The sequence below is a fragment of the Aspergillus flavus genome, chromosome 4 (assembly GCF_009017415.1).
Source record: "Aspergillus flavus chromosome 4, complete sequence".
In the NCBI taxonomy this organism is placed as follows: domain Eukaryota; kingdom Fungi; phylum Ascomycota; class Eurotiomycetes; order Eurotiales; family Aspergillaceae; genus Aspergillus; species Aspergillus flavus.
In genome coordinates this window covers 4,759,928-4,780,808 of record NC_092405.1, presented here as the reverse complement: position 1 = coordinate 4,780,808, position 20,881 = coordinate 4,759,928, and the positions used below count along the sequence as shown (strand labels likewise).

Sequence of the window (20,881 nt, the reverse complement as noted above, 5' to 3'; positions counted from 1 at the left end):
CGAACGCACTTCGGGGAATGATGCCTTGAAAGGACCCTTTGGGTTTGCCAGCGGCGATCGACATATCCTCGGAACAAAATATCCTCATGCCCACCTCTCCTTTCTTCCTGTTCCCTGTGTTTCCACGACATATGATGGGCCCATTGTCTGGTATGAGAGCAGGCCACCGTCGCGCCTCGCTGAAATGCACCTACTGTGCGCGGTCGTTCGCACGGACCGAACATCTCACACGGCATGAGCGCTCCCGTTAGTCAACCGTCTCTGCTGGACACTCTACAGCAGACTGACTGTACCAGACCGAAACGAGAAACCGTTCAGCTGCCGTTACTGCAGCGCAACCTTCACGCGGAAGGACGTGATCAAGCGGCACCATGTCCGATGCCACCCAACCATTCCTGAAATGGTGGGAGCGGCGACGGATTCTCTTGTGCCAACTTCCTCAGAGCCGGCGCCGGCGGCGATCGCCCCGCCTCAGGAACATGTCGTCAATCACTCGCAAGGTATCAATGCGATGGATATGGCTTCGAAAAACATGGGTGGACACTCCCCAAGCGCATTCATGGATAACTACATTTACAATGCGTTCCTCTCGGACTTTGACTTTCAGCCACCTCTGAATGTAGAGTACTTTGGCAATCTCTCAGGCAAGACCAAGATGTGCGACACGGCGAGTCTTGCCAAACTGATGATTCGTTCTAGGTATTGCTACGCCCAGTCACCCCCCCGCCCAGGTGCGCGACATTTCGCCCTGGAGGGGCTCTTTGGAACTGTCAGAGCGGAAGAGGGTAGAAGTGTTCACCGAAGCGAAACTCGTATTAGAATCCATAGGTGTCGATGCGATCACGTTGTTTAGCCTCTCTAACGCATTTCCGCAGGCAGGAATCAAGGGTATTAGTGATTTCCCGTCTCGCTTGAGCCTGGAGAGATTTCTTGTGACTTTCTTCGAGTGTTTTCTTGATTATCATCCCTTCCTTCATGTCCCAACGTGGCAGACTGAAGACGCACATCCTTGCCTCCTGCTAGCAATGCTGGTAATAGGTGCCGGTTGCTACAAAGAATACTCTACAGCCCATGCCCTATACTGCGCGGCAAGACACTTCGTCACGATGCATGTAGGTCTGCGATGTACACTCACCCTAGCTCTCTTGCTGACTGAGCCGAGGTGGGAAATGCCACTTCCTCGGCATTTGAAACGCCTCTTTGGGTCATGCAATCGGTGCTCATCTTAATATCCTATGGCATTCGTAGTGGGGAGCAGGAGTTGTTCCGCAACGCAGTGTCGTGGACGTCAGCTCTGGCCAGTGTATGACCTCTCAACCGATCAGGTGTGCCGTACTGAATATGACGTGAAACTCTAGGTTGTCCGCTGGACGGGTTCACAAAGTAAGCATCAGGATTTTGATTATCAATCCCCAGAATTGTGGGCGGATTGGATTAGGGATGAAATGGTTATACGGTAAGATTCCGCCACCGCTGGTAATCGCAAAGTTCAAGACGTGCTTACTGAACCCAGGACCAAATGGGCCGCCTTTGCAACTTTGAACATCTTGACCGTCTGCTTCAATGTCACTCCGGCTCTCCTGGTGCATGAAATGAGCAACATTCCGCTCCCGTGCAATGGGTTTGAGTGGGCCAGCCCCACTATGGAGTCGTGGCTCCAGGTCAGGATGGGCTGTGTTCGGGGCTGGACATGTTTGGGTGAAGCGCTGGCTGCTCTCCTCTGCCCGTCACCTCTGCAGGCGGATACTGTCAGTGTCTTCGGAGCTTATGTACTCCTGCATGCTATTTTGCAGGGTATGTGGGGATTTCAGCAGAACTCGTGGTTGGAATCATGCGACCTGGCGAAATATTTCCAAAAATTCGAAGTCACGCTAAGAGGGTGGCACACATGCTGGAAAGACAATGTGGAATCCTCCATCTCGCCGCGGAATCCGTACAGTGCCGTGACAGCAAATCCTGCCGCACTGTTTCGCTTGGCTTATATGTGGATCGGAGCTGATTTCTCCGGAGTGAGGGCGTCCATCGCATCCCTGGACCCGGAAACCATAGAGAGCAGCTTCAAACAGCTGGTGATCCCGGTTCCTCCGACAGACCTGACAATGAGAATCGTCACGCACGCAATCGGTGCCTTGAGTACCCGCGTCAAATTAGGGATGGCGTTGAAAGAGCAACGGCTGTCATGTTTTCAGAGCTTTGAAGTTCATCTATTCTCAGTAGAATGCTGTCAGTATTACACATGGATATCAGCCAGACGTTACCGCCACATGCCCTTCGCTAATCAACATTGCACTTAGGCTTATTCTCCTGTGCGTGGTTGAAAGAAACGCAGAACCGTCCCGAGTCCTAATGGTCACCCGAGGAGGCAGAACAGATCAAGCTGGTCCGTGAGATTTTGTCCGAGGTAGATTTGCCTGCCAGTCGAACCCAGAAGCCTGATGCTGCCCGCTTGATTTACATGTGGGCACTGATTCTGAATCGTCGGGCTGTGTGGAAACTGCAGAAGATCGTAGCCGACTCACTGGAGCGGTATGCAGACAGCTTATAGCCGTGGGAGAAACCAGGGCTAGAGAAGGGCTATGGTGGCTTGAGGATGTTGGTGGGGTGTTGTTCACCCTGGTGGGGTTTGGCTCTGAGTACTTTCGGTGGGGGACTTTTGGTGGGGGACTTTCGGTGGGGTAGGGATTCGCTTCGCACGTATACTACGCCCTCAATCTTACGGCACGATGGCTGATTGGTACGAATAACTAGAAGTACTCGGTGGCGGATCGACTCCGTAGCTCTCCTCTATGCCTAATCTAGCTACGTGCTGAATACATGCCCACAATTTCTCTCTATCCATCACCGGGTAAAGAAGGAGTTCTTTTTTGGTCGGAACTATTCTTGCACAGTGCATTTCCGAGGGCACAGCTACTAGCATCTCGCTCTGATGACGCTCTCTGGCTATGTGGTGGTCGTTACCGGCGCCTCCAAGGGCATCGGGAAAGAAATAGCCCTTCGAGCCGCCACCGAAGGTGCCAACATCGTCATCAACTACCTGTCGGACGTCAAAGCGGCAAATGCCCTGGTCATGCACGTAGGACCTGAGCGTGCTTTAGCCGTGCAGGTTGATATTTCCAGCGTCGAGGGGGCGAACACTTTGATCGATGCCGCTGTGTCCCGCTTTGGAAAAGTCGACATCCTCATCCCCAACGCCGCTTTCGTTCCGGATCGGAACCTCCAGGACGTCTGCGAGGCGGATATTGACCGAGCCTTTGCAGTCAACGTCAAGGGGCCTTGTTTCCTAACACAGGTGAGTTACCACCAGGCTCCTTGCCTCCGTATCGGATGGGGGAGCAGAAGCGACGCTGACCGGTTCCCAGAAAGCCCTCCCTCACATGCCACCTGGTGGCGCGATCATCTTCATCTCGACCGACATGACCGACGCGGACGTTGTGCCACCCCATTTCCTGCTCTACGTGTCAGCCAAGGCAGCAATGAACCAAATGGTTAAGGTGCTTGCACGCGACCTTGCCGGCGCAGGGATCCGCGTCAATGCCATCTCCCCGGGTCCAACAAGTACCGACTCGTTTCAAAAGGCCGTGGACGAGAAGAAAGCTAGGTTGCTTGCAAATCAAAACCCCTTCAACCGCATTGGACGCGCCGACGAGATTGCTGCAGCTGTTAGTCTGCTGTGGAGGAAGGACAGCGGCTGGATCACTGGCCAGGTTCTGCGGGTAAACGGAGGCAGTATCGTTTGAGGGAAGTGGTATGCGAAGAGGGAAGAAGGGCCAAGAGAGAAACATGTGTACAATATTGTGAACAGCTACACTCATCTATCCCGCGCATTTTCACCAAGCCAAAGATGGTGGTCTCGAGTAGCTCACACCCTGCGACATTCGACAATCTGGAGGCGTAAAGTTGCAAGCTATATTCATCTATGAATGATTCGCATTCCACAGATGACGGCCAGTTGGCGGCACAATACCCACGAAGGGCTTCTGGAGCTGGCCCTCGATGCCAGGATTGCGTCGCTCTACCTCATCCCTGTCGCCCCTGCATAGCAGTGTCTGGTGGGGTACCACGCCTTCGGATCTCCGAAATCCAAGTTGCATCGTGTGTTATAGCGGACTCAAGTATGATCAACAGTATGATTACCAGAGTTGGTGGTGGGTGTCAACAACAGGCGGTGTTTTTAAGGGAAATCGGTCCTGGAGGATATATGGACGTGTTGTCGACAGTGTAAATAGTCCTGTCCAACTTGTGTAACTTGCTTTCCATACACAGCACTGTTCATTATCTTGTAACGATGGCCACCAACGCCGGTACCTTGGGACAGAACTCTGTTCGACTACCTCCTTCGTCTGAACTCAAGGACCTCCCACCGGTCCCTGTCTACGATGTGACCAAGTTCCCTGATGCGAGAACCCAAACGCTGCGTGCTCTACTTGAAGCTGGCCATGTTACGGTGGCTCCGCTGCGCGACCCTGAGCTGATTCTCCACAGCCACCTGCCCCATGTATGTTGCGTCGCGCAATTACATCTTCTGTCCACCATTCGCTCATATCTAACAACCAGCTTATAGCTTCTGGGTTCAGCCTACGCTCTTGGCGCCAACAGCGACCAGCTGAAGAGATCGTACGAGCATGAGATCACCCAGCTTGTGCCTATAGCCCGTGGCTTCACTCGCGGGGATGCAATCTCCAAGGACAATTGGAGGAGTTTCCTGGGTCACAAACAGTAAGTGAACCGACCTGAAGGTTTCTTGTAACGTGGGATCGAAGGATTGGCTGACTGCTCACCCTGGATGTAGGTATACTGTTGCGTATCAGGACTTTTTCGATAATCAAGTGCAAGAGAGGCAAGGAGATTGGGGTAAGGTCCTGGAAGAATATCTGTACTCTGGATCCCAACCACTCATCAATGGATTCACGGGAGGACGTAAGTAGCCAGCACTGTTTGGATCCAACCGCCGCATGCACTTCAGTACACTGACCCACCGACAGTCGGCCATCCCTTCATCCACTTGGCATATGCCTTCGAATTCCGTAGCAAAGAGGTTGCAACTCAGGCCCTGAGCCAGGGCTGCACGGAGTACAACCCGCTCCATTATCTCCTGGATCAGCCTTCACCGGACACTGCCACCTATAAGACAACTTCACTGTCTGCCGTGTTTGAAAATGTGCCCACTGATGCGCGGCTTGACGGGCTCTTCACGGAACCTGGATTTGCGAATCTGGAGGTCCTACAGAAACCAAGACATCTCGCCGTTGTGCTGGAACACTGGAATGCCTGGGAGATGATTGATCCGTTGCGGTGCTTTGAGGAGTGTTGCGACCTGTCCGTTCTCGTCGCCCTGAGCAATGGCAACCCTCATGATTCCTTCGATTTCTACGATGCGCATATCATGACACTAGCGCACGCCCTGCGAGTCCTGTGGCACTATTTGCCACCGCAGCACCGTGTTTCTATCTTGCGACAGTACGCCCTCTTCGGAATCATGACCTATATCTGTCAGCAGCACCCAATCTTTGGCCTCAAACCTATAGAAGCCGTTAAGCTCAGCGGCCGCGATTGGGAATGGGTGCTTGATACGGCGTTGCCTCACAAGTGGGCTTTGGACGTGCATTTTTTCAAAGCGATCCGGGCCCCCAAGGTGTTCGAGGAGACCTTTGGTCGGAAGGATAATTTTTATTTGAAGGCTGCGGTTAAATTTGTGACCGAGTTTCGGGGCTGGGAGGGATACTGCGAGGGCGTGGTTGGGTTTGTTCCCAGCCGAGATGGGTACAGGCCTGAGTAAGATGATTCATGAAGATCAAAGTTATGGTGCTTTGATTTTGAGGCGTGGAGAGTATAGGAACAGAATACAAAGAACTTGATACTGCATCGGACTCCGACCCGTTTCGCCCTCAGCTTCCATTTGAGGCTTTTAAGGAACGGGGAGCCAGAACTCTTATAATACTGTTGATTAATACGTGAGCCTTCCGTTTTGTGTTTATGCATCGACGTCTTGGGCGTGCTCTGGATGTAAGTATATCTAGCAAAGTGATCAGCCGGTCTACTGTTTCTATTATCCCCAACCCTGTCTCGACCAGCAACCTATCCCTGATTCGACCTGGGCCATGATATTGCCGAGTGAGTCGGAAGCTGCGAATAGCCTCCATCTACCAACCTTACCTACCCCACCGGAGAGATCTATGCGAAGGGCGGGACTCCCCACCACGCTTCGGACATATTTGGGCCAGGCTACTGGTACGCGGAGCCGGTTATCATCTCGGCCCCAAGTGCACAGTAAGCACTTATGTTCAACTGAGTGTGCCTTTGCAACTGGCTTAAACCAAAGGTAAAGTGACATCGGGTGTTAGAATTTCACTAGTGTTTACTATCCAACAAATCCCCTGTCTATGCAGCCAGCTCAATGCAAGATGCTCGATAGATGACTCTCAATATACAACTCTGGTGAGCACTTCCCGTGACAAAATGGATATCATTATATATTACTGTTTCTTATATCTGTTCTCTACATTTAAGTACCATTCCATTAATTTTTCATCCATCCCCTACGTGATTTTTGATATATGTCTTTTGAATACGTCTTCCGGCTTGGCAATACTAACATAAGCTCTTTTCTGTCCAAGAGGAATTGTTGTAGTGTATTTTCTAGAAAGTTGGTAACACTGGTGTATGGATGCGGAAATATATTGTGGATGTCACGTTTTCAACCACCGAGCATTGCCCTTTAACCAAAACATCTGCTTTCTTCATTCAAAGCTTCTATTCTCATCACCATAATCCCATATACCTCCTTCTAAAGAATTGCGTATTCAGATGGCCATTTCTGCCTATCAAAAAGGCCAAGTTAAATCAACTAAACGCGCAGGGCCCTGTTTGCAGTTCCTGAAAGTGCTCTACGCGACCGGCTTCATGGCATCAAATCACGATCGGAAACACGCGCTAATGGTAATAAATTGACCGAATTTGAAGATAAATTGCTTTTAAGGCTATTATTAGATGCAGATACGCGAGAATTTCCAATTCAGGTTGAATTTCTGCAGGAAAGCTAAACTTGGGGGAGCAAGAAAATCCAGCTCGCCCAGCGTCCGGTGTATCTCATTCTCATACCGTTTCTTGCTTTGCTCCAGATGACGGCGGACCGGAGCACTTCGATCTATACTAGACAGACACATATTTTCTAAAGCCGCGAGGGAGATATGAGCAGGCCAGAATGACCGTTTCATGAGCCTAGGCTCCCGTTCCGGGTCTGTCGATTTGGACCTGATTAACTCATGACCTTGGTTCGACCAAGCACTTACTCATTGTCATCATGTACAATAATTCCGATGGGAACTTCTGCGGTTCAGCATCACCGTCTGTTGTGGAGGGTTGAAATGTGCCGGTGGTAGAAGATGGGGCTTCTGAGTTGGAAATGCGACTGACGAAATCGGTTGCACGTTTCACCACGATAGATCGGTCTTGACCAATCATTTCATTCCACTCCAGTTCTCGCCGCAACAATTTCGAAGCCTCCGACGTTTGCTGCGTTAAGTTATCCTTGACAGCGGTTGTCTCCTGTCGGAAGCTCGCTGGAATTCCTGGGAGCAACGATGGATTCTGCCCCAGCTTCCGTGGGTACAGTCGTTCGGGACATTATATTTTCAGCATGCTTGGAAGTTGTTCGTTTGGATATCTGAATGACTGCCACTTGTTTTTGGCGGCTGAACTCTCGGGGGACGAGGTTGCAGCTGAGCGACTTTGTACATGGAGCAAGAGCCTAGTGGGCTTCTAAACATCTATTCGTCTAATGGAGCGAAAGGTGCTGACGGAGCTGGATGTCTCACCCACCTACCGGTTACATTACTGTCAGCGTTTACTCTAAGATGGGTCTGTGTTAACTATGTCGTCTGTCTGTCGGTTCTGCTCCTACGTATGACCTTCAGTATCACTGCGGTCGTGAGCTGGATTCAGTGTACTGTAACTACGGCTGGGCCTACCGCATGTTAAACGATATGTATGGAAGTCAACGATATCTTAAAGTTTAGAGTGGCCGATCCTGGTTTTATAACTGCACAAGGACAGAGTGAACGATGTCACGGACAAACAGTAGTTACTGTGGAGTAGGCAATTGTTTCGACATTGCACACGCGATTTCTATCTTGATGCGAGTAAATGCATCGCAGCTTTCACTCCCGCTTTACTTAAATGCCATCTCGATCACCCGGAGTCTGAGAAAGCAGCTCCCTCGGAGTTATGCTTCCCGGAGCACATTACTCTGTCAAGCTCGTCACGAACAGATTCTTCGACACGATATCGTCTCTGCGAGAAAGCAGCTCCTGAACGTCCCAGTTCGCCCAAACAAAACGTCCAGCAAGAAAATCTGCTTCTTCAGTAGCTGTCCACACGACGAAATCGCCGACAAGCTTCCCCTCAGTGGACGGGAAAGCCCCACCTAACTGGGACTTGGCGAGCATGTCGGTATCGACGGCCCCTGGGTGGACAGATATAAACCGTGCGACTTGCTTGTCGATATCGGCCGACACGATTTCCACCCATCGGACAAGACCAGCCTTGCTCGCCAAGTAAGCTGACAGATTCGGCACACTCGGTCCGTATGCGCCCGCTGTATTCAGAGTTATCACTACTGCTGGTGATGTTGCCCCCTGTTCGAGGCGATGGCGTAGGTACGCTTGTGTGAAACGGACTGTACCGAGCACGTTGATAGTAAAACCGGACCAGTATTCCGACAGATTGGTGGTGAGGAACGACTCCGGGTTAGGCATGTATCCGGCGTTGTTAATGAGAATATCCGGCGAAAATTTGAGGGTTTCAAAGACCCGGCGGATGTCGTCCTGCGAGGCAAGATCTGCTACCTCGTAGCGGACGGACGTCCCAGCGATAGACGAGAGCCTTTTAGTCGCTTCCACCAATCGTGATTCTGTTCGTCCCACGAGCAGAATGCGCCCTACACCGCGCTCGGCAAAGGACGTCGCTATCTTAAACCCGATTCCATGCCCACCGCCGGTTATCAGGACAGACCGGCCGGAGAGGTCTGCTCGCCCGAGGGCGTCCGCTAATCCAGCGTACGGTTGAAAGTGTAAAGTCTTCATGGAGCACCAAATTGCAGCCAGGTAGAGTTCGAATCGAGAGTCCTTCTCAAGAGAGAACGAATCTGCCGTTGGGACGCTGACTCCATATTTGAACTCACGATTTGCAACCGGATCCTTGGTGCGGGCTTTTCGGCCACAACGACGAAAGTCCGTCCGAAACCTACAAGTGAAAACCTTCGGACAAGAATCAATTTGCCAGCGGCCATGTTCATGAGGATCAGTGGCTTCCTTTAGCAGATTCGTCTGCTTACAATCCAAGCTCTTTCCGGCGTAGTTTTGATTGCGATCTCCGTCTTCCGGGGCAATGGTATAAACGACATTATCGACACCATCTCAGTATACAACTCCATCACGTGATCCGATACACGCCCTAATCGCACGTGGTCAGTGACTTTTGTCTGAAGGACCCATCCACTATCGGAACTTGGCCCATAATATGTGACATGGTATACATGGGATTTGACTTAGTACAGGAACAAGTTGTCACAAATCTCTTGCCCAGAGCGCGTGTCGTGGTGTATGGCACGACTCCGCGTTGAATGGCTATCAAGTCTACGATGGCTCCCCTTTTCTCACTCCAATTTATATAAGGACAAATCCAAGACTTAGAGTCGGTTCTACCATTCCGCAGCATTCCGTACAAAAAGAGTTTGAAAGGGGAATAAGTAAATCACACATCAATTGAGCTGGAGTCGTGCTTGTAGTAGAACGGGCAGATAAACAGGCCGAAATCGTCAGAACAGATAGTTATGTTTTGACGGCTTCAGCAACAGCATGAATGAGCCCCCGGAACATGGGATCGAGTTCCTTCTGCAGTTGTGCCTTGGTAAGCCCCTCCGGTAGATCAACCTCAGCCGTCCACGTAAAGGCGGTTCGACCCTCGTCTAACGCCTTCAACTTCATAGTGCCCACCGATTCAGTGAGGAGGTCATTCCTGAAAACCGCAAAGCGAACAACGTGGTTCTCAACATCGACATAGTCCAAACGCTCCCATGCAATACGGCCGGGCTCATGAAAAACATACGTACGAACACTGCCAATGCCGTATCCTTTGAGATCGACGCTCTTCATGTCCGGAAACCACAACCTCTCGCAGCCGAAAGACGAGATCACGGCCCAGACCTCGCCGATAGGTACGTTGACAATCTCCGTAACGGAGCTAATCACCTCTAGAACCATCTTCGTCCAATTCTGTAATGTTTCGTCAGCGGCAAGTTCGACGCTTTGTAGTTTGGCGTAGGGTGTTTGGTTCATTTGGCATAGGGTTCAATAGGGAGTGATTATGGATCTCATACTCACCACTCAGGGCAGATCCAGCCGCTAAAAAGGAGCACTTTGAGCAGTCAAGGGCTGTGAGCTCGTCGGTTCACCGTCAATGGTGCGAAAACAATGGGGCTTCTAGTGTTTTTGATTTAGCAATTCAGGAAGGATTCAGGTTAGTTAGCTCCAGGAATAGCGGGTTTATAAGCGGAAAGAGCTGTCGGACGGATTTCAAGTATCGACCTCAGGAATGGCGGATTATAAGCGGAAAGACCCATCGGACGGATTCCAAGCACTGACTCCAGGATTTATAAGCGGAAAGAGTTATCGGACGGACTTTAAGCATTGATTCCAGGACTAGCGGATTTATAAGCGGAAAGCGCTGTCGGACGGATTTCCAGCATTAACTCTGCTGTTTACGTTCTAGGCTAGTAGCCCTGAGCTCATCGGAAGAGCAAGAGGTGAGGGCTACAAATAATGAGGAGGGTCCCTGATATTTCCCACAGGCTGTAACAGCACTAGCATTATCATCACTTTACTGCCCAACCATGGCCGTCGTCAAGGTATACGAGTATACTGGGACAGTCCATGCCCCTATCGGAGAGGTTTGGGCTCTTCTTTCTGCTTTTGGTTCTCCCAAATTATGGATGCCCGACTGTATCCTCACGACTGTCGAGGGGTTTGGTATCGGTTCCACGCGTACAATCGCTTTTGGCGCCAATCCAAACATCATGATCCGTGAGACCCTCGATAGCGTTGACGTCTCAAAATATAGCGTTCGTCTCCATGTCGACCGCGACGATCTTCCCGGTGTTGATTCCTATGCTACCTTCTTTTTGAAGCAAATTTCCCGCCATGAGACAGAAATGAAATGGATTGGAGAGTCCTCGATCCCTGACGAAGAGGGCAGGGCTAACCTCCGGGTCTGGCTTGAGCGCACGTACAGTGGATTTGAGAGACGTTTGAACAAGTTACTGGCTCATTAACCCATAAAGGCTATAGAGTATGTCCAGGCCTGTTGCCCACGCGAATTTTACTTTTAAAGTCGGCTAACGGGTGATTATTAGGCTTTGGGAAGCTATTCAACAGTGTTGGCCATACCCGGTCAATGTAGCAAGAGCAAAAGAAGGGTACACTGGATCCAAATACCCAGAATGCAAGGACGGAGTCCGTGAGGCAGAGGTTCTCTCAGCCGGAAACAAAACTCTTTGTGCGAAGCAATATATATTGAATGCTGGAGTAGTCAACCTGGAATCCAGCTGATGTATTTAAATATGTAAGAATCTTTCGGCATCTGTGTGGTGTGCACATGAGATGGGGTGATGTGTTGCTCTACCTAGTTTGAGGATGGCGGTTGTACTCTTTTGCAATGAGCTACTTGAAGAATCCTGTCCGTCCGCCTCACTGTCCGAGTGTCCGAGTGTCCGAGTGTGCAAATGTTCGTTAGTCCCGGCTCTAGAAATGTAATAGCGTGAGGTTGTCGTTCTGAACCGTCCACTTGACTGCTTGACTGGGCCGGCACATATGTGCATAGAAAGAATGGAGCCTGAGGCAGCGGACAGCCTGAGGAGGCAAAGGCCTGAGGAAGCCGAACGAAGCCTGAGGCATGCTGCCGGAGGACGGTAGTGGAGACGCGATGGAGCTTTGGCCAGTCAGGATGAGCGGTCATGAGTCAAAGTGAATCATGGGGATTGGCCCCACATGAGTAAACTCAATTCCATTCATTTACTTCTTTGAGTTCTTTTATAAATACCACGGTTGTTCCTCTTCATTAACACGGCATGAAGAAGACACACCTTCAGATCACAGTGTTCTCATCGTCGCCATGTCCAGCTTGTCCAGCTTGTCCAACTCATCCAAATCGATCGTTTTCTATGACATCGCCATGCGTCCTCCCCGGGAGAAAACCTGCTGCGCCCCAAACCCCTGGAAAGCCCGACTGGCACTCAACTTCAAGGGCGTTCCCTACTCGACCTCCTGGGTCCCTTTGCCCGATATCGCAAAAGTGCGCCGCAGCCTCCAAGTACCAGCGTGTCGCAAATTTGCCGATGGCACCGACTTCTTTACCCTGCCGATCATCGAGGACCCCGCCACGGATGCGTCGGTGGGCGACTCCTTCGATATCGCAGTCTACCTACAGAAGACGTATCCAACCTCCGGCGCCGGTGACCTTTTCCCCCCTCAAACACTCGACTACACCTTCACGCATCCGACGATCCTGATACCGCTCTCGGAGTGTCGCGACAATGAATTTCCCGAATACGCCAAGTTCAATATGAACGTCGACGCCGCCTTTACCGCACATACCCAGCTGGCGCTGCAAGGTTTCCCCTTCGATCCCGCCACGGCCGAGACCAGTAAGGCAGAATTCGTCCGACGTGCGGGTATGACGTCCTGGGAGGACTTTGCGTTGGTGGGCGAGGCGCGACAGAAGGTGATGGATTCATTCCGGGAAATGCTGGGTGGTCTGGCCAAGCTCTTCGTAAGGGACCCGAGTGGGCCCTTTCTCCTCGGTACAAGGCCGAGCTATGCAGACTTGATCGTCGGGGGCTGGCTCCGGATGATGCGCGCGACCCTCCCACAAAGTGAATGGGAGGAGGTGTCGAGTTGGCATGACGGTCTGTTTGGGCGGTTACATGATGCGTTAGAGGTCTATGCCGAGGTGAAATAGATATCACAAGGATTCCACATTGTATAAACGGCTGTTATGATCGGGAAATGCATGGTTACGAGATGAAAAATAGCGGTAATAGAGGATAGTATCGATTTGCCTCGGGGTTCATGAAGTACATATCAAGTTATAATTGAAATAACAACTTTCCTTATCTTAATTGGGCCTAAGCATCTGCCTTCTGTATTACTATGGGAATTGGTGTTTGTAGTCAGTGATATGTATTTGTACGATAACCGTGTTGGGTCCGGACGATTATCTCTTTATGCTATCTAACCTTTGATGTTGACAATATTGAATGATCACAACTCCTTGCTCCTACATTCCTCATTTAAGAATGATCGAGCTAGGAAGTATGTTCCTTCTCTAGAATACCCAACCGTAATGCATTATCTCCATAAATGGACAGAAAACCACGGTTCATGACGGAATCACAAGACCCTCTTTGAAAGGCAGACTCACTACTACTCCGGAGTAAGTACGGAGAGAACAGACTTCAGTCAACGAGTCTAGCGACGGAGACGGGTGTCCAAGTTGGGTGTGCACCTCGTTGTCGAACACGTTACAGCCTCCACAACGTCCGTACTGAGCCACAACCAGCGATCGGCCCTAAAATGAGATGTCGGCTTGGCGCACCATTTCGATTTGCTTAGAAGCCTTTTGGCCTTCCAAATCTTACAGAGATGTCTATTCAAGCGATATACCACCAACTATAATGACCAGGTGCCGCAGAGCAACTAATGTGATTCCCCCATACTAGAGTAGATTAGAGTCTTCTTCATCTTCATTGAGTTCTTCGATTTCGTTTGCGTAATACTATGACTGATCTACGAGGACGAGTCGCCACAAGCCCCGTTGTCAACTCTACTCACGCCTTCCTGTGAACTGGCTGTCGTGCGGCATATTTCCAGTACTTATCAGCCGTGCTTGCACGTGCCCTCTTACCATAAATCATCAAGAGAATGGGCAGGGTCACGGTGAGAAGAGCCAGCATGCTGATCAGAATAAAGGAATTCTGGATTCCCATGCCAGTGACCCAAGGGGTGAATGCAAAGCGAACCACCATTGCGAACCCATTGCGGACGAACACAATGGAATTCAGCGCATCACCAAGGATCTAGACAGGTGTGAGCTTTACAGCCCCCTTGACTATCTCTTCTTGATGTACTCACGTCGGGGTAGCAGTCAGTAAGATATGTCAGGGCCACATCGGCTGTGGTAATATATCCGACTCCATATATCCCTTGACCTACCGCGAGCATCGCCCAGTGCATGCCCTATGCCGGTTGTTAGCTTCTTCAGTGGAGATAAATTGTATGCGGGGAGACAAGGATCTTGCTCTTCCCAATCCAATACCATAAATCCACAAACCGGCGCAGTTTAGAAGAGCGCCCGGAATGCTCATCCAGAGACGCATCTCTGGCTCGAAGACTCCTCCGTTCTTCTTAGCCGCTCGCACAATAAACCAGTCATTCTGGGCTGGGACGGTCAGAGTCGCGATGAATGTGCCCAGAAACCCCCCAAGGTGGAATAGGCCAATTGCGGAGGCGCTGAACTCATAGGGTTCATCCAAGAGGAAGTAAGAGCCGGATGAAGCATTGGCCAAAACCAGGCAAGAATCGTGCCGTATGTGATGGCCATGTAGGCTACAGCGGGGAATGAGAAGAGAATCAGCAGCGGCTGATAGAAGTGCTGGACGATTGGCATATCCGTCTTGGTGACGAATGCCAGGCGTTGCCGAACGGTCTTGCGACTGTGACCGGCATCGACCGTCGAACGAGTAGCTACTCGGAGAGTCGATGGTGTCGCAATCTTCTGGCCATCGTCGTTTTTTATTGCGCTTTCTGGATCAAGACCGGAGCGCCCAGAATGGCCGACTACAAGGGGGATGTATTTTGGCTCCTCAAAGAAGAACAGGACCAGGATCAAGTTGACGCCGAGGAAGATGGCGATCATCCACCACATCCATCGCCAGCCCATTGAGACGACGATATAGCCAGCCGCGATCGGGCCCCCCGTGGACCCTAGGCTCTGCATAAACAGAAAGATGCCATTCATACGCGCATGTTGATGGACAAAGAAGAGGTCCACAATGGTGATCATCACCACGGCCTCGCTGATAGAGCCAGCAAGCCCAGCCAGCAGACTGACACCAATGAGTTCTCCAGCCTTGTGAAAGTTTGCCCACCAGATAGCACATGCCAACTGCACAATCGCACTGAGCAAGTAAATAGGGCGACGGCCAAAACTTTTGAACGCAGGGGATAAATAAGAGGCATCCGATCGCGAGTCCGGCGAAGTTCGACCCACTCGCCTGGTTGAAGGTCGCGTAGGTCAAACCCAGCTCTGACATGTAGCCCCGATAGGCCAAGCTATTGATGTCCACCAGCACAAAGGTGAAGAGGACATACGAGCAGGTGAGCCCAAAGTTAACGGCCTTCCTTAAAGGGGACCAGTTCTGCACTTTTCGTTAGCTGCAGAAGCATGGGGAAGTGGGTTTCCGTACCAAAGGGTCGTCGGGATCATCAGAGGGAGTGGGACTCAGCTTGAATTCCGACTCGACGCCTTGCCCTGAAATAGTGAGTGTGGGACTCTTCACCTCCTAGTGCTTGCGACACCCAAGGGTAACATACGTTCTTCAAGCTTGGTTGTTCCCGGAGGAAACACATCATTGGGATCTGAATTGGACATTGTGAGCAAGATAAAAATCGACAACTGTACACATCCTGGAAGTGGGATGCGGGCTTACTCGAAGCTTTATGCTTGTCGCAGCGCTATCAATCTTCCTTTTCTCGGTAGAGCGAGAGTGAAGTTAAGGCAGGGATACGTGTCGTTACGATCGGCTCGGCTAGCACACACCAATAGCTGGTCGGAACCAGCCGGTGCATTGGTAAGATACACCCTTTTCGGGGAGTCTATACATACCGATACGTTTTTGATACATCACTATCTCGGCAATCACAGAGGGATACTGAGGTTATCATCCTCATCGAACAGATCGAACAGATATCGTGTAGTCCCCTCGTCCCGGCTGGTCCAGACACGAGTGAGGAATAACCGGAGATTTTGCCACGAAAGGGTAGAAGCTTGAGCCATTGATACCTCTGCAGCGACGAGAGGATGTTTTCCCGGCCCACAGAGTCCTGGACCTCAGCTCCAGCAACGGGCAGGACCAATGATATATTTGGGGGATAATGCTTGGTCATCGCTAGACAATATTGCATCTCCCTGATAATTGTTTGAGAAAGAAACTCGGCATCATCATCCTGGTCTCCAAAAGGGAATCGCAGCCGATGCAAGATAAGAAGGGCCGCATTGCGATGCAGATTAGCCTGTGTAAGGAGGAGCAGCATCTCCTCCTCCGAAAAGCGCCCAGCCGTCGCAGCTGACACACTGGGGGCAAATGCGACAATCTCCTCACGAAGTATATCGAAGCAATTGTGAGAGACAGGGTGTTGGGAGCCTTTCCTGATGGCGGCCCCAAGAAGGCAAACACGATAGAGAATGGGTAGGGGCGATCCACACAGGCCCGCATGGTGGTTTATGAGGTACGGATCACGCACACGATACTCGATGATAGGAATCCTAGCTCGAAAAAGAGACTCGGTGATGTCGAGGAAGACCAGACAGAGCAATTCCCTCATGTCCGACTCCTGTAACTGTTCGTAATAATAGAGCGGGCGTATCAATGAGAGGGTGAATCGGCAAATCGTGCTCGCCGAAAACCCAGAGATTAGACGATGGAATCTCACCAGACTTAATCCCAAGGATAAAAGGTTCCCCGCATGCTCAGGGTTCGTAATTTGGGCATTACGCAGCGCCTACAATGCAGATGCACAGCTTGACCAGTCACTGTCACTACAGACTGGCCGGTTTGCGGTAGAGCGCAGGACGCGGGTTACAGCCGCATAAGGATCAAGCAGTAGCATTGGAGCCTCCCTGATGCGGGCGCAAATCATCTAGCTCATCTCACGACTTAACGACTCTCCGAGTAAGAAGAACTTGCAGACCTCGACCGACGTATACTCGCACGCGCGTGACACTAAACTTTCGCGGCGTAGCAAACGCAGAAGCTCGATTTTTGGTGCATTCGTTGACAGCGACTCTTGATTCTCAAGCTCATGTGCGGGTTGAACAGAGAAGTCAAAATAGATGTCTGAAGTGGGAGATATGCCACTGCGATCCTGTGTTGATGCTGATGCTGATGCTGCGACCGAGGCAATGCGTGGCTTTCGCCCTGGGCGCTGGCGTCGCCGGGAGTAGGTACATGTGTAATGCAAACGATAGCAGCGGTAGCATATCTCTCCTAGTCCTGCAAGACAGCGGGACCTGTCGGCGTGGCATCGATCACAAGTAGATGGGCGCATGTTGGCGTAGATGTGGAGATGTAGATTCAGAGACGGTGGAGAACCTGGAGATGGTGTTGGAGTTGAGGAATTCCGGCTTGGCACGTGTCTACCACTACGACTTGTGTATTACTGAGTACATAGGCTGGCACAATATGGTTTCTATATTGTTCCCATGGTTCAAAGATAAAGAAAATGTTGAAATGTCTCTAATCACTGCGCATCTTGGTTGTTGTCTTTATATTATGCTTCGCGGTATGTATTAGCAAGGACCGGACATAAATATATATTGCTAGAGAATCACCATACTTCCTTGAAGGGAGTTACGATGGCATGCTAGTACTGGGGTATACTAAGCTTACAAGGATTGGAAGTCCAAGACTAGAGTCATATAGAATTAAATAGTGTTAATTCCCCGTGAGATAGGCTGATAGTAGTAGGATACCTAATTATCCTGGCGTCTTTATCTTGTAAACTCCGAGCATATAAAACCATCGCCACATTGTCCTACTTTCGATTTACCCCCTTAGACACAGGTCGATTAGCTTTGACATCTGTAGACACTCCTCGTCGCGCATTGTGGTGGTGAAAAGCTGAATCCCGCACGGGGCCCCTTCGACCGATTTATAGTCATCTATAGACGTTAGTCATGCTGCCAGAATCAATCGCTCGTATACCCACATTCTGGTGCAATTTGATCTTCGCCAACCTGGAAGGTGTCTGTAGCATCCAACTCGTTGACTTGCCCGAATGGAATGACACATGCCGGGTACTAATGATATGTCAGCTGGGAAACCCCAAACAGAGTGAAGACGGCATACATCAAGGCAGTTCAAGAAAATGGTGTATGGCGCAGGACCAAAGGCGTCATGGGCGACCGCTGTGTTTTGTGCCGGCGGCGCAAGACAAAGATCCAAATTATGTTGTTTCCACATCTCTCGGTATTCCTCTTTGAGTTCCGCGCGACAAGTGTTCAGAGCGGCTAACTTGGCTAAACGGTCCATCGAGCTCATATCGGGTAGGGATGGTTTATGGAACTGTTTCACCTTTGCAATCTGAGCGCCAATGTGCTGTAGTGCGGGCACCACAGGCTCGCCGGCGGAGATGACATGACTGAGAGCGCCCTGGTCTAGCCCGAAGATACCCAAAGCTACTTCATTAAGTTCCCTGATTCGGCACTCTTCGTTGGTGAGGCGAATAATCTCATGACCTTGTTCCTCCAGACGCTGTACGGCTTCTGCCAGGATCCGTTTGATTGGGGGATGCAATGGAAAGACTGGATGCTCCGGAACAAGACCAATTCTCAACTTCGGCTTCACCGTGACATTACGCCAGGGCACATCAATGACCGTGGAGTCGTAAAGACTCGGCTGGATATCGAACACCGAGCTGAAAAAAACTTCGAGCCCGTCAAGGTCCGTGGACAAAGGCCCAGCACAAGAGAGAATGAATCGCATTCCGCTAGTTGAGCAGGCGCGAGTGCCTGCGTTAGGGACTCTGGACGCACTGGGTCGGAAGCCATAAGTTCCGCAACAAAGGGCAGGGACGCGAATAGAACCTGAAAGTCTGTCAGCCAAAGAAAGCGACACATTCGATGCATTGGACCTACCGCCCACGTCAGTCCCTACTCCCAGAGGTGATCCTCGTAGCGCAATTAAAGCACCCTCGCCACCACTCGATCCCCCGGGAGTCAGAGTAGTATTCCACGGGTTTAAGGTACGTCCGAAGACGTTATTATGCGAATCAAGTGCCTAAAGGTCTGAGCTTTGATACGATTGATACGATCATTGGATTAAGCAATCTCACCATCATCGTCTGGGGCACATTAGTCTTCACATAGATGATCGCCCCCAGCTTCAAGAGAATATCCACGAGCGGTGAATTCCCGGTAGACACCTCATCAAGGAAAGAAACCATGCCGATGGTAGCTTCTGTCCCTTTATAGTGAAAGCTGTCCTTGATACTCACGGGCAGACCATGAAGGGGACCGACAACTTGTCCTTGGGAGCGGAGTTGGTCGAGATATTGGGCTCGCTCAAGGGCCTCTGCAAACATTGTCTCCGTCAGACAAGAAACCTATAATGGTTAGCGCTTCAGACATGAGAAACCAAGAAATGAGGGATATACGAGTTGCTGTGCGATGGCAGCCCGCTTGCAGTATGCCACAGTAACTTCCACCGAGCTTAGACTCCCGTTCGCCAATGCCGCCAACAATTCTCGAACCGTGTAATCTTCTGTGATCTGCAACTCGTGCTTGGTCATGATGCCAGATTTGCGGATAATGTCATTCCGGATCAAATCATTTCTGTGGTCTGCTAGAGGAGTGTGCAGGGAAGCGATTACTTCGTCTGGCATACGCCATTCGGCTGGGATTTTGTTGGCGCACCGCTGTCGTTTCTGCTCGACCCGTTGCTGCCAACTGGATTCTTCGTTGGAGCCCATTCTCACTGCAACGGTCCGGTTTGATTGGAGAGATGTGGTGAGTCTACGAACTTCTTCGCTTGCACGTTCGGTGTGTATCTGACACTGGATGAGTGCAAAGCTTGAACCATAAACGATGTAACTGATTGACAGGGGACTTGAAGAACATGGGATTTGCCCACGTTATCTAATACTCGCATTGCGTACGACAGCCGAGGCTCCGGAGAAAAAGAATCCACCGGCTCGGTTAAGACTCTCGTTGGCTCAATGCCTCTGCACTGTGGAGACCTCAAGGAAAAAAAGAACCAGTACGGGTTTATGAATGTTGAAGGAGAACCCACTTCGATTATCCCCACGGTCGCGCGCATTGAGGGCCTCTCTGATCTACTAAACAGTCCTCTGAGGCTCCAGTGAACAAGACTTGGGAAGCCATGAAATTCGCTGTGGAAAACCATGTACGCGATATTACTTCAGAATTATACAAGATACCTGAAGTTTCGCGGCGACTTCGAGTTGGTAATGGTGTCTGGTTCATGATAAGGGCCTTGCTCGTTGTCCCATACCATTTGGTGTTTGTGAGCAATATGGGGGCCCAGGCAAGATTGCTTGTGCTCGTTATGGCTATACGGCGATCGGAGATGGTATAACTGGCTGGAGTTGGAAGGACATCTTTAATGAGTTGGAGTACATTGTACCTCTTGAAAAGATCACAAATTTGCTGTACCAGGATTCCTTGGGGCCGTCAACATGGTCGTAGCTTATTTCATCCACGGCACAGACGAGATTCGACAAAGGCCATTCACGGCCCGGAGCAACGATAGCATAGGTGAATTGGGCTTCCAAGGAAACTGGGTGGGCAGCTTCAACGGTCCAAGGAAAGGATCCGCCCCCTCTGGGTGGTGCATCGCGACCTCCGTGATAGAAATCTACTATGGGAATCCACAATTACGACGAATTCTCATCACTGACTTCCATGACGTGGTACTGACCCCTGGGTTGAAAGGGACACAGTCGAGATCTGAAAGAAGACCTTCTATGAGCCACAGAGTGAGGAACGAATGCACGTTTGGATGGTTTTGGCATAGATGCAGACGTTACCAGAC

At 50.7% G+C, this 20,881-nt stretch overlaps 9 protein-coding genes across 9 annotated transcripts; 4 read left to right on the top strand and 5 right to left on the bottom strand.

Annotated features, from left to right (window-relative positions):
• Positions 1 to 152: 152 nt before the first annotated feature.
• On the top strand, positions 153 to 3,737 carry F9C07_2203460 (uncharacterized protein; the record flags this gene model as incomplete). The annotated part of the gene is made up of 12 exons (XM_071509560.1): positions 153 to 246; positions 297 to 644; positions 700 to 830; positions 876 to 1,162; positions 1,249 to 1,303; positions 1,359 to 1,456; positions 1,514 to 2,223; positions 2,295 to 2,333; positions 2,367 to 2,526; positions 2,800 to 2,803; positions 2,915 to 3,289; positions 3,360 to 3,737. The coding sequence occupies 12 exons, from the start codon at positions 153 to 155 to the stop codon at positions 3,735 to 3,737; spliced, it is 2,679 nt and encodes an 892-aa protein (XP_071366777.1).
• A 548-nt stretch (positions 3,738 to 4,285) lies between these two features.
• Positions 4,286 to 5,776, top strand: F9C07_10116 (uncharacterized protein; the record flags this gene model as incomplete). Its single annotated transcript, XM_041292529.1, has 4 exons — positions 4,286 to 4,495; positions 4,562 to 4,716; positions 4,790 to 4,917; positions 4,983 to 5,776. 4 exons carry the CDS (start codon positions 4,286 to 4,288, stop codon positions 5,774 to 5,776), a joined length of 1,287 nt encoding a protein of 428 aa, XP_041147010.1.
• Positions 5,777 to 8,125: 2,349 nt separating this feature from the next.
• Positions 8,126 to 9,454, bottom strand: F9C07_1606356 (uncharacterized protein). The gene has a single exon (XM_041292503.2). It carries the CDS (start codon positions 9,078 to 9,080, stop codon positions 8,241 to 8,243), a length of 840 nt encoding a protein of 279 aa, XP_041147009.2. The 5' UTR covers positions 9,081 to 9,454; the 3' UTR covers positions 8,126 to 8,240.
• Positions 9,455 to 9,743: 289 nt separating this feature from the next.
• F9C07_10117 (uncharacterized protein) lies at positions 9,744 to 10,496 on the bottom strand. Its single transcript, XM_071507348.1, has 2 exons — positions 10,380 to 10,496; positions 9,744 to 10,271 (listed from the first exon to the last, which is right to left on the bottom strand). Exon 2 carries the CDS (start codon positions 10,257 to 10,259, stop codon positions 9,828 to 9,830), a length of 432 nt encoding a protein of 143 aa, XP_071366776.1. The 5' UTR covers positions 10,260 to 10,271; positions 10,380 to 10,496; the 3' UTR covers positions 9,744 to 9,827.
• Positions 10,497 to 10,888: 392 nt separating this feature from the next.
• On the top strand, positions 10,889 to 11,326 carry F9C07_10118 (uncharacterized protein; the record flags this gene model as incomplete). Its single annotated transcript, XM_041286166.1, has 1 exon — positions 10,889 to 11,326. The coding sequence occupies one exon, from the start codon at positions 10,889 to 10,891 to the stop codon at positions 11,324 to 11,326; it is 438 nt and encodes a 145-aa protein (XP_041147008.1).
• Positions 11,327 to 12,165: 839 nt separating this feature from the next.
• F9C07_10119 (uncharacterized protein) lies at positions 12,166 to 13,011 on the top strand (the record flags this gene model as incomplete). The annotated part of the gene is made up of 1 exon (XM_041286163.1): positions 12,166 to 13,011. The coding sequence occupies one exon, from the start codon at positions 12,166 to 12,168 to the stop codon at positions 13,009 to 13,011; it is 846 nt and encodes a 281-aa protein (XP_041147007.1).
• An 868-nt stretch (positions 13,012 to 13,879) lies between these two features.
• On the bottom strand, positions 13,880 to 15,702 carry F9C07_2203457 (major facilitator superfamily domain-containing protein; the record flags this gene model as incomplete). Its single annotated transcript, XM_071509559.1, has 8 exons — positions 13,880 to 14,128; positions 14,184 to 14,260; positions 14,368 to 14,561; positions 14,621 to 14,826; positions 14,890 to 15,127; positions 15,159 to 15,469; positions 15,518 to 15,582; positions 15,645 to 15,702. 8 exons carry the CDS (start codon positions 15,700 to 15,702, stop codon positions 13,880 to 13,882), a joined length of 1,398 nt encoding a protein of 465 aa, XP_071366775.1.
• Positions 15,703 to 15,969: 267 nt separating this feature from the next.
• Positions 15,970 to 16,655, bottom strand: F9C07_2233435 (uncharacterized protein; the record flags this gene model as incomplete). The annotated part of the gene is made up of 2 exons (XM_071509935.1): positions 15,970 to 16,042; positions 16,114 to 16,655. The coding sequence occupies 2 exons, from the start codon at positions 16,653 to 16,655 to the stop codon at positions 15,970 to 15,972; spliced, it is 615 nt and encodes a 204-aa protein (XP_071366774.1).
• A 971-nt stretch (positions 16,656 to 17,626) lies between these two features.
• F9C07_1606039 (general amidase-B) lies at positions 17,627 to 19,961 on the bottom strand. The gene is made up of 6 exons (XM_041292501.2): positions 19,485 to 19,961; positions 19,164 to 19,433; positions 18,967 to 19,108; positions 18,179 to 18,915; positions 18,039 to 18,129; positions 17,627 to 17,991 (listed from the first exon to the last, which is right to left on the bottom strand). Exons 1-6 carry the CDS (start codon positions 19,797 to 19,799, stop codon positions 17,876 to 17,878), a joined length of 1,671 nt encoding a protein of 556 aa, XP_041147005.2. The 5' UTR covers positions 19,800 to 19,961; the 3' UTR covers positions 17,627 to 17,875.
• Between the last annotated feature and the right edge of the window lie 920 nt (positions 19,962 to 20,881).

Bases quoted from the DNA above. Each gene is read 5' to 3' on its own strand.
- F9C07_10117 (XM_071507348.1), bottom strand. From the start codon at position 10,259: ATGGTTCTAGAGGTGATTAGCTCCGTTACGGAGATTGTCAACGTACCT.
- F9C07_1606039 (XM_041292501.2), bottom strand. From the start codon at position 19,799: ATGGGCTCCAACGAAGAATCCAGTTGGCAGCAACGGGTCGAGCAGAAA. The intron at 19,109-19,163 runs GTGAGATTGCTT...TCAGACCTTTAG, and splicing joins ATGTGCCCCAGACGATGATG to GCACTTGATTCGCATAATAA. The intron at 17,992-18,038 runs GTGGGTATACGA...TAACGTCTATAG, and splicing joins AGATCAAATTGCACCAGAAT to ATGACTATAAATCGGTCGAA.
- F9C07_1606356 (XM_041292503.2), bottom strand. From the start codon at position 9,080: ATGAAGACTTTACACTTTCAACCGTACGCTGGATTAGCGGACGCCCTC.